The sequence below is a fragment of the Theropithecus gelada genome, chromosome 12 (genome assembly GCF_003255815.1).
Source record: "Theropithecus gelada isolate Dixy chromosome 12, Tgel_1.0, whole genome shotgun sequence".
NCBI classification, from domain to species: Eukaryota; Metazoa; Chordata; class Mammalia; order Primates; family Cercopithecidae; genus Theropithecus; species Theropithecus gelada.
Genome location: NC_037680.1, coordinates 105,907,525 through 105,916,555, shown reverse-complemented (window position 1 = coordinate 105,916,555; position 9,031 = coordinate 105,907,525). Strand labels below are relative to the sequence as shown.

Below are 9,031 nucleotides of genomic sequence, written 5' to 3'. Positions count from 1 at the left end.
AGAGTTGCCGGGAGGATCCGACGAGCTAAGGGTTCGATTCTGGAGTGCTTCCGTATCTGGAAATCATTATACTCAAGCAGAATAAGGAAAATGGACAGATCCTCCTTCCAGACATGGAGTGTGGATTTTGACATTGCATGGGTAGCTCAGGGCACAAGCTGTGCAGCTGTCTCAGCATGAAATGCCTTTTACACCCCTCTGCTCTCAGGACCCTGCCTCGTAGGAGCAAAGAGCCTCGGGCTCCCCACAAACATTGTGTTCTCTCTGCTGCTCTCTTAGGTCATTCTGTGTAGTGAGTTCTTCCCACCATGTTCTCCTCTCCCACTCTTCATCAGCTCCAGACTCAGCTTAGTATCCCTGATTTGCCAAGTGCCTTTAACCCCCAGCCTCAGACAGATGCTCTTTCCACTGCGTTTCCGTGGTCAGTTAGAGGCGCAGGGCCAGATCTCCTGCCCTGAAGTCATCTGACCGTGTACTCTCTAAGCCACTCACTGGCTGTGTGACCTGGACAAGTGACCTAAACCTTATAAGCCTCATTTGTTTGATCCACGTGGTGAAAATATTAATAGTTATTTTGCCGAGTTGTCAAGAGCATGGAAAGGGCTGGCCTGTTTAGGACAGGAGGTCATCTCATGGTGGCCAGCACTAGCCAGGGAGCCTCCAGGCCTATGAGCCCAGAGTGGCGTTCCCTTGGGTTCTCAGAGCCTCCTGCTGCACTTGCAGATCTCACGGTGAGTTAGTGATGCGGGAGTCTGCATGGCCCTCCTCACCCCTGTATAGGTTAGGAGTTAAGTCCACTGCCCAGCATGAGGCATGGCCTCCTCATGGCCAACCCCTCTCATCTCTCAGGTCTTACTCCAGGCATTCCCCAGGGCCCTTGTCTAAGAAGCTCTCCTCTCCCATTCTTCCCACATCTGCCCTGTTTTATCACCACCCGATATAGCACCGGCTTGTTGATGTGTTTGCTCAGTCACGACTCTCTCTCCAAAGCAGAAGGTAAGCTCCAGAGACAAGGAACATTCTCTTGTCTTCTATTCTGCGTCGCTACATCCTCAGGACCCAGCATAGGGGCTGGAGCCTAATAGGTGCTCAGTTAACTGGAGTGGGAAGAATGAATGGAAGTGTCTCTCTAGCACAGTGCCAAGCACAGCACAGGCACTTCGGAGATCTCTGTTACATGGAAACCTGGGACCTCCGGGGCTACGGTTTCTTTATTCAAGGAATTTCCCTCACCCCCGCCACCCCCGCCATCCCCGCCACCCCCACCACCCCCGGCCCTTCCCCCATCAGCCAGTCTGTCCCTTTCCCCAGACCCCAACCTAATGGGGGCTTCCTGCAGGGCAGGGCCGGCTGTTCTGGCTTTCCCATTCACCCCTCACTAGGATTTAGAGTCCGCCGCGCTGCACCCCCGCCCCGCGCCGCCCCTGGGCGCCCGCCCCGGGCATGCTCAGAGCGCGCAGGTCCGGGCGGCAGCGGCGGGGGAGGAGTGAGCGGCCGCCCCCGCCGCCGCCGCGCGCTCACCGGGCCCGGGCGGAGCTGCGCAGTCCTCTCGCAGCTGCGCCAGGACAGCCGGCGCGCGGCCGTGCCCACAAGTTGCCGGCAGCTGAGCGCCGCGCCTCCTCCTCCTGCTTGCAGACCCCTGCGCCCACCCGGCGGCGGTGGCCAGCGCCAGGACGCACATCCCGCGGACACCCACCCCAGATGTAAAGCGGGACAACAGCCCCTCGCCCCCCGGCGCGATCGACAGTCCCGCCAGCGTCTCCTCTACCAAACCCCAGGACTGGAAGATGTGGCAGCCGGCCACGGAGCGCCTGCAGGTAAGGGGCACCCGAGAGGCCGGGGGCCAGCCTGGAGGAGGAGGTGCCCGGGCAGAGGAACCTAGGTTTTGCTTCTGCCTACTTTAGGGGATTTGCCCAAAACCACCTTGTAAGACGCATCGATGGCAACATGATGCTGTCGGTTTAACCCAGCGCCAGGAACCCGGGGGTATGGGGAAGATGAAATTGACAAACGCATGGATTCAGGCGTTACAACTTTTGGTTTGGAGGTGCTTGTGTGCCTGTTCGTTGATACATATAAGGTTGGACTTTCTGACTGGCAATTTAGATTGCATTCCACTGACACAATGTAGTGGTCTGGAGTTAGGATTTTTGAATCCAGATTTTTTTTTTTTTTGGTCTCCAGGAAAGACAGGACAGAACAAGTGATATGTGAAAGCATCCATTTGCCAATATAATGTGGAAATATCAAGCTTGGTTTGGCTTGGTCATGGTATGCTACTTATTTTATTTTTCCCTATTCATTGGTTCTCTCCCTTTATCTTCCTTAAACCCAAGCTCCTTCAGATATTTAAGAATCAAAAGTAAGTTCAGCCAAGAATATTTATCTCCTGGGTCATCCCATCAAAAGTTTTTTACGGCTGTCTCCTGAAATGCCAGACTGCCTTGAATTGGATTCTGGAAGCTGGGAATTTGCGGGAGGCGACTGAAGAGAAAGAGGGACCTTTCCCAGAAGAACTCCTTCAGTGACATGTTGGGCCTTGGGATTGCCCTGGTTGCAAGGTTTGAGGACTGTCTTTTGCTGGCAAATATTCTCAGGAGTCACGGCAGCTACTCTGCCAGATAAAATCCACTGAATCCTGCAGTTAAACTTTTGGCAAGCTTGGAGCCACATTGTTTCGTAGTAAACTTTGAAGAAGTGTTTAAATGGTAAAATACAGCACCATTGGAGGCTGCGTCTGAAGACTTAGGACAGTGAGGCCAGGCCCTGGCTAGCTTGGAGGCTTCTCAGTGAACATTCAAAGCCCCAAGCACAGTTTCTCAGATGCAGAGAGAGGCTAACCTTTGTCTAAGAGTCCTCATACAGAGGAATAACCTGCAGAGGGCATTGCATTTAGCAGAAACAGATGCCCCACAGCCCCTTTCCAAATCTCCCTGGGCCGTGATTTGTGGGGAGTGTGTTCACTTTATCAGAGCCTGAGACACCAGACCAGTTCCCCAGGGTCTCAAGTAGAATAAACAAGAAAACCTGCATTTAGCCTTGAAGATGAGGAGGTGGATGACCAGCCTCCTAACCCCCTCCTTGTCTTACTAAGAGAATATCAACACTGGGCTCTGAATGACTGGCAGAAGGTGATGTAAATGTATTTTGGCAGTGGCATCAGATACCAGTGGCGCATTTGAAGTTCTCCTTCAGTTCAAGGCATAACTTCTATTCCAAAGGAGCAGAATGATTGAGGGGAGCTGGCAGGTTTCCTGTTCAAGTGCAGAGGGTAGCTTTTGGAAGTCCTTAGAAAGACATGACTTGAGGTGGCTTTTATGGCCTGATGGTCTGTACCTCTGAAGAGTTTCTAGATTTTTGACTATTGAGGTTCTTCCTACTGGCTTGTTTCACTTAGGGAATCCTGTGCGCTCTGGAGCATGTGACCTTTGGCAGGCGAGCGCTCTCGCTTGCCTTCCCGTAGAGATTGCTCCTCACTAGAAATGTCTCCCCCTTCTTTAGTGAAATGTGCACACGTGCATTTTGGCGTGAGCCTGGTTTACTGCAGTTTGTGTTTGTAATGCATTTATTTTATTTCAAGGTGTCATGTTGAAAGAACTTGGTTTTAGGCTTTTGAAAGCTCAGATAAACAGGGCTTATCACCGACAAGACCAAGTCACTATTGGAAGGTCCTTACCAACAGGGGGCTCAACTTCATGCTCCCCAAATTTCAATGAGTCTCTTTTGAAAGTACATATGTTTCAAGCCTTGGGATTAGAGAAGTGAGACAAATGTGGAAAGAATCTTTTATATCCATGGCTTCTTCCCAAAGAGTTTTGCTTGACTCTTCTTGAAAACACATAATTTGTACGTTTTTACTTTTGCCTCTGAGAGAGCTCTGGAGGGTGAGGTGGTGAGTGAGCTGCTTATAATATTTTATTTACATTCCTTGTGGTTATCTTTGTCACAATCTCTGTTTGCTGCCTGGGTTTTTTTCCTTTTCTTTTCCTGTCACCATGATATAGAAACATGCCTGTCTGATTCCTCAGTGAGAGGCCCACTTTGCCACTCCCAGGCTCTGTGGCCACAGAGATAGCAGTGGATATCGTGCTGGATAGGAAACTTGAGAGTGAGCCCTGCTCTTTAACGATGTCTGAGCTCCATGTGCCTTTCACAAATCTTTTTAAACCTTCTCATTCAACCGCATTAATTTTTTTTCTCATTAATCTTTAATATAAACATTCTAATTTAGATGAGCCAGGGTGAAAAAAATTCTTCAAGGAAACATTTCCAGAACTTCCTAATAGGACTAAGGAGTCAGTTGATTTTATTAATACCTAGAATCAAAAGAGGGGATGGAAGAAAATAACTAGACCCTTTCTTGATGATATAGTCCATACTCAGTGAGGCTGGTTTGAGAAGTCTGCATCCCAGGGGCGTGCAATAGAACTTTGCATAGACCAGTCACCCTCTAAATAGTGGACTTTTCAGTGTAGCAAGTGGCTCCCTTGCTCAGGAAATGGCATCTTTGATCAGGTTTGATTATCATGATCATTACCCACAGTTCTGTGTCCCCACAAAATGATGCTGATATTTTCTGATTTGAGGTTTAGCTGTTTGACCCAAATCCAGCACAGGCAAAGGGAACTATTGCCCCGAGCAGGGCTGCGCTGGGTAATTTCTCATTCAGTCACACAAACCGAGGCAAGTTCATCTGCTCCCTTGAATGTTAAAACTTGTGTTGCATCCCACTCGAGCCTTCGCTGGGAGCTTCTGCCATTAAAAATATAATAGGATCAAAAGGGATGTGAAGGTTTCATGTACCACGCTAACTTTTGACAGTGAATAAATATGAATTCTTCTCTTTTCACCTTCCCGTCTGCACAGCAGACTTTTTTTTTTTTTTTTTTTCTCTTGGAGGGGTTGAGGAGAGTTATAAATTTGTAAAGAAGCAGATTTGAAACAGACTCCTTTCAGAAAAGTAAAGGAGACTTTTCAGAACAAATAAAAACCGTATTGGTTTTTATGAAATAGAGATGAGAGTACCTCTGGCCTTGAAATTTTAAAATTTATATGGGTTTCTACATTGACTTAATGATTGTACTAGGTGGATCCCTTAGAAGTGACAAACCCATCCATGCAAGAGTGTGTCCCATCCATAGGAACAAGTATTTTCTCAGAGCAAAGGCCTTCAGTGAGCTACCAGATGCGTTTTCTGGAGGCCTTGATAGAACGAGAAAGATGAATCAAGACTGAGTTGGAAACGAAGGAGGTCAACACCTCCTTAAGGTCTTTGCTGTAGTTATTACTAGGATAAAGTGGAATGTGATAGGCATGTATGGGAAACAAGTTCTAGCAGATTCTAATTGTGAAGTTGACATGTAACCATCTTCTCATGAGGCATTCTATAAAGGTTCCAATATGATCATCTAGCCGTCTTCACTGAGATTACCATTTCTCCGTGGCAGATTCAGAAGAAACAGAGCTTTTTATTCATAAAGCTGGATTTGAGTTCTGCAGCCTGGGCAATTCTTTTCTGTTCCATTACTTCCTTTTTCACCCTCATTGTGGCCGATGTCTGTGTACTAGCACTTCCACAAGAGGGAGAAACACAGTGAAGAGTGGGGAGGACCCCACATCCTGAAAAAACTTTCTTCTGGTTTCTTCTGAAATTTTTGGCTGAGGAAGTGGTTGAAGTTGAAAGCTAAATACTATTTGGGGATTTTAGGAGGCAAAGTCCTCCTCTGAGGATTGTCTCACCCTTTCTCTGCCTTGTCCTATCTGGCAGATCTTGTCTTGGAGTGTGGATCGTTCTAGATGTTTCTTCTCTATGATGATGCCACTTTCACTTTTCCCCTGAGAAGTGAGACTGGAGAACCCTCTAACACATCAACTGGAGACCATTAGCCCTGGCCCATCAGGCAGGGTGAAAATCGGCAAATCTGACACTTTTCCAGGCTGGTCAAATTGACAAAAGGAACAAGGAATAAGAATGGGAAGATACTAGTAACCTGCTTTTGTGGTGCAGGCGCTGTGTGTGGCACTGTGCTGAGGAGCTTTATTTTAACGATCTGGCTCATTTGCATCCTGTAACCACTTTTATTCCCATTTTATAGAGAAACTGAAGGCCAGAGAGTTGAAGTGATTTGGCCAGGGTTGAGCAGCTAGAAATGAACTGAGCTGGAGTTTGAACCAGACAGTTTGGCTCCGGTCCTTACTTCTTAAGCACTTCACCATAGTGCAGAAGGATAAGACAGACACAGTGCAATATACGTGTTGGTGCTGTTGTTGTTAATAAATACAGTTAGAGCAATGACTGTCTTGTGGACTCAGAGAGGCTACTGTCCTATTTCTGTTGAAGCAGTGGGTTGACCAAAGGCTACTCTGTTTTTGATGGCTCAAATCTTTGGTGGCACATAAGCTGCTGTTTCCTATTGAAGTTAAAATTCACAAGTGCCATTGAAGAGCTTTTCAGCTGAAGCACATAGCATTTATCCAAACTAGAGACCTTGAAAACTGGTGATTAGGGTGGATCGCGTACACATTCATTCCAAGTTTAGACAAAAAAAAAAAAAATGGGGAGAAGGAGGGAGGAGGTTGGAGATTTTCAGAGTGGTTGCTTAGAAAAAAGCAACAGCTGTTATTACAGAGGCACAGGTTTCTCACTAAACCCATTCTAGATTTTGTTGTTCTTTTAATCAATTGTAGTCGAGTAAGCACAAAACATTGGGCCTTATTGTTCATAAGGAAAACTCAGAGTCGTCATTAATCCAGGGCCTTAGTCTCCCTCAGGAGTAAAATGCTATCTTACATCATTGAGTCTTTCTCCAAGTTTGTCAGCAAATCTCTACCAAGTGATTTGCAAAATCCTAGCCTGGGAAAAAACTCTGTGCCCCTTGCTTAACCATGGCCTAATGGCTGTTTTGTGTTGACTGTACTGAGTTATCTTGGAGTGTTAGGCAACTTTTGCATTTTGTTTGATGTTCCAGGTTAGGTCCCTCCCATACCCCTCCACACTGACCCCATTTTACCATGAAAATTAGCCCTGGAGGAGACTCTGGGAGAATCAACCTTACAGCTTCCAGGGTACTGGAGATCAGACTGCCTTCCACAAGGTATTTTATTCTGTGAATAGCAGCAGTTCAGGGACTTGTTAGTGGTCAGCAAATAAAACTAGTCCAGAAACACTAAATGACTACAGTGTGCTTCTTTCAGCCCCATGGACACAAATGTAAACAGAGGCTTTATATAAGTAGAGCAAGAAGAAATAGTTGAGTCATTTGTCCAAAGACCTCCTTAAAGTCTAGTGGAATTAGTCTACTGTCATTTTGTGTTTACTTAAAAAAAAGTTGTCATCCCTATTTAGCTGCTAATCAGTGATAAAGCCTCAGTGTGTTCACCAGGTCCAACCCTTGAGGCCAAGCACTGCAAAAGCAAGGTGTTAGGAAAAGACACAGACTTGTTTTGTGACGTTGGCATGTTTCAATGCTTCCAGCATCTCGACGTGCTCTTCCACTTAATACTGATGCCACGTGGATCAATCATCTGGCCGAGGTCTTCTTTCCCTTGCCTGATGGCCCGGGATTCCTCTGCCCTCTTAACGTTTCAACCGAGTTCTTACTTTGATAAGGGAGGCTCCAGTAATGGCCTTCTTAGTCAGGTTGTTTCCTGAACAAGAAATCATTTGGGTAAAAAAAAAACAAAAACAAAACAAAACCAAAAAAGCAGGTCTGTCTCTTTATAAATACTTTTAACTCAATGGCTTACTAGCAGTGTTTCAGTTTTGTAACTTTTCTGAGCTTTGCTTTTCCTATCTGTAAAATAGAGAGATGTGCTTTGCAGAGATTTTGGTGTGTCGCGTATAGTAGGTGCTCAATAAACAGAAGCACTTTTTAATGTTGTTATGGTTGGTCACTGTAGAAATAGAGTTTTGAGTTTAGATCTGAGCTCCTGTCTTCCGTCTGTCCATCTTTCTTGTCCATCTACTACGTCCCAAGTACTATGCCCGGTGTAGGTGAAGGGTGAGAAGAAGGACATAGTTGTAAACTTAAGAGGACTCACAGTCCTATTCCTTATTGTTCAAAGTTGGGCTTAATATATATTTCCTAGTATGATTGTAACTTTCAGTGTTTCTGTTCATATGAAGAAGATCCCTAGCTAGCTCAGCTTTATAAGCCAGAACCATTATGTTAATGGCCTGCTTGCTGTCCACTTATTTGTGTCTCCTCACTTGGGGAAGCACCTTTTATTCTTGACGTATAGGGAAGTGTGATACACAGAATACAATTGTCTATACAGTTGCGGGTGAAGATGATGGAGGTTCCCATATGATAGTGGATGTTAGGGTATGGGTGAGCTGGGCTGGGGCTTGGGGGCCACATACCTTGTGGCTCTTGATCCCTCCGGTCCCTGTTTTAGAGAGGCCTGGGTGTGGCTATCCTGAAAATGGTCTGAGTGGACATACCTCTTATGTCTCCTTTAGTTTCTGCCAGGTAGTGGTCTCTAGGTCAGGATGAAGTGTTAGTTCTCTCATGTTATAAAGGTAGTAAGGGAAGTCATGCTGAAGTTGACTATCGGGAAATTTCATGTATACTATTGAGTTGAGAGTCCACTGCTCCAAAAGAAATTTTAGGTAAGGGAAGCCCTTCTAAAAACCATCAAATGCATGTTTGCTCCCAACTATCCAGAGCTAGAAGGTTATATAGCGTGGCACATATTCTCAAACAGGGCACAGAGAAGGGGTGCTGTGGTCTGGGTCCCAGAAGCAACATTTCCTTCCACTCCAGCAGTGCTGCTAGCAGACTCTCGTTTTAGCAGGGGTTTTATTGGTGATTTTTACTTTTCCAGCCATGCTCATTTCCAAGTATGGAGAAAATCAAGAAATACCAGCTACCATTCATGGCAGGCTTATTTAGTAGTAGTATCAGTAATAATAACAATAGCAGCCAACTTTTTCTTAGCGTTTACTATGTTCCCAGCACTGACCTGTCCTCCCAACAGCCTTCGGTAGTAGAGCTGGGGTTCATAGCCGGGAGACTGGCTGTAGGGTCTG

The 9,031-nt window shown here is 46.2% G+C and overlaps 1 protein-coding gene across 4 annotated transcripts in view; it reads left to right on the top strand.

Moving 5' to 3' along the window:
• Positions 1–1,488: 1,488 nt before the first annotated feature.
• PID1 (phosphotyrosine interaction domain containing 1) overlaps positions 1,489–9,031 on the top strand; it is a 252,883-nt gene continuing 245,340 nt past the window's right edge. For all 4 annotated transcript variants that reach the window (XM_025405263.1, XM_025405260.1, XM_025405261.1 and 1 more), the window contains exon 1: positions 1,489–1,817. In XM_025405263.1, the coding sequence (XP_025261048.1) occupies positions 1,788–1,817 (30 nt within the window). In that variant the 5' untranslated portion in view covers positions 1,489–1,787. The remainder of the gene's footprint in view (positions 1,818–9,031) is intronic.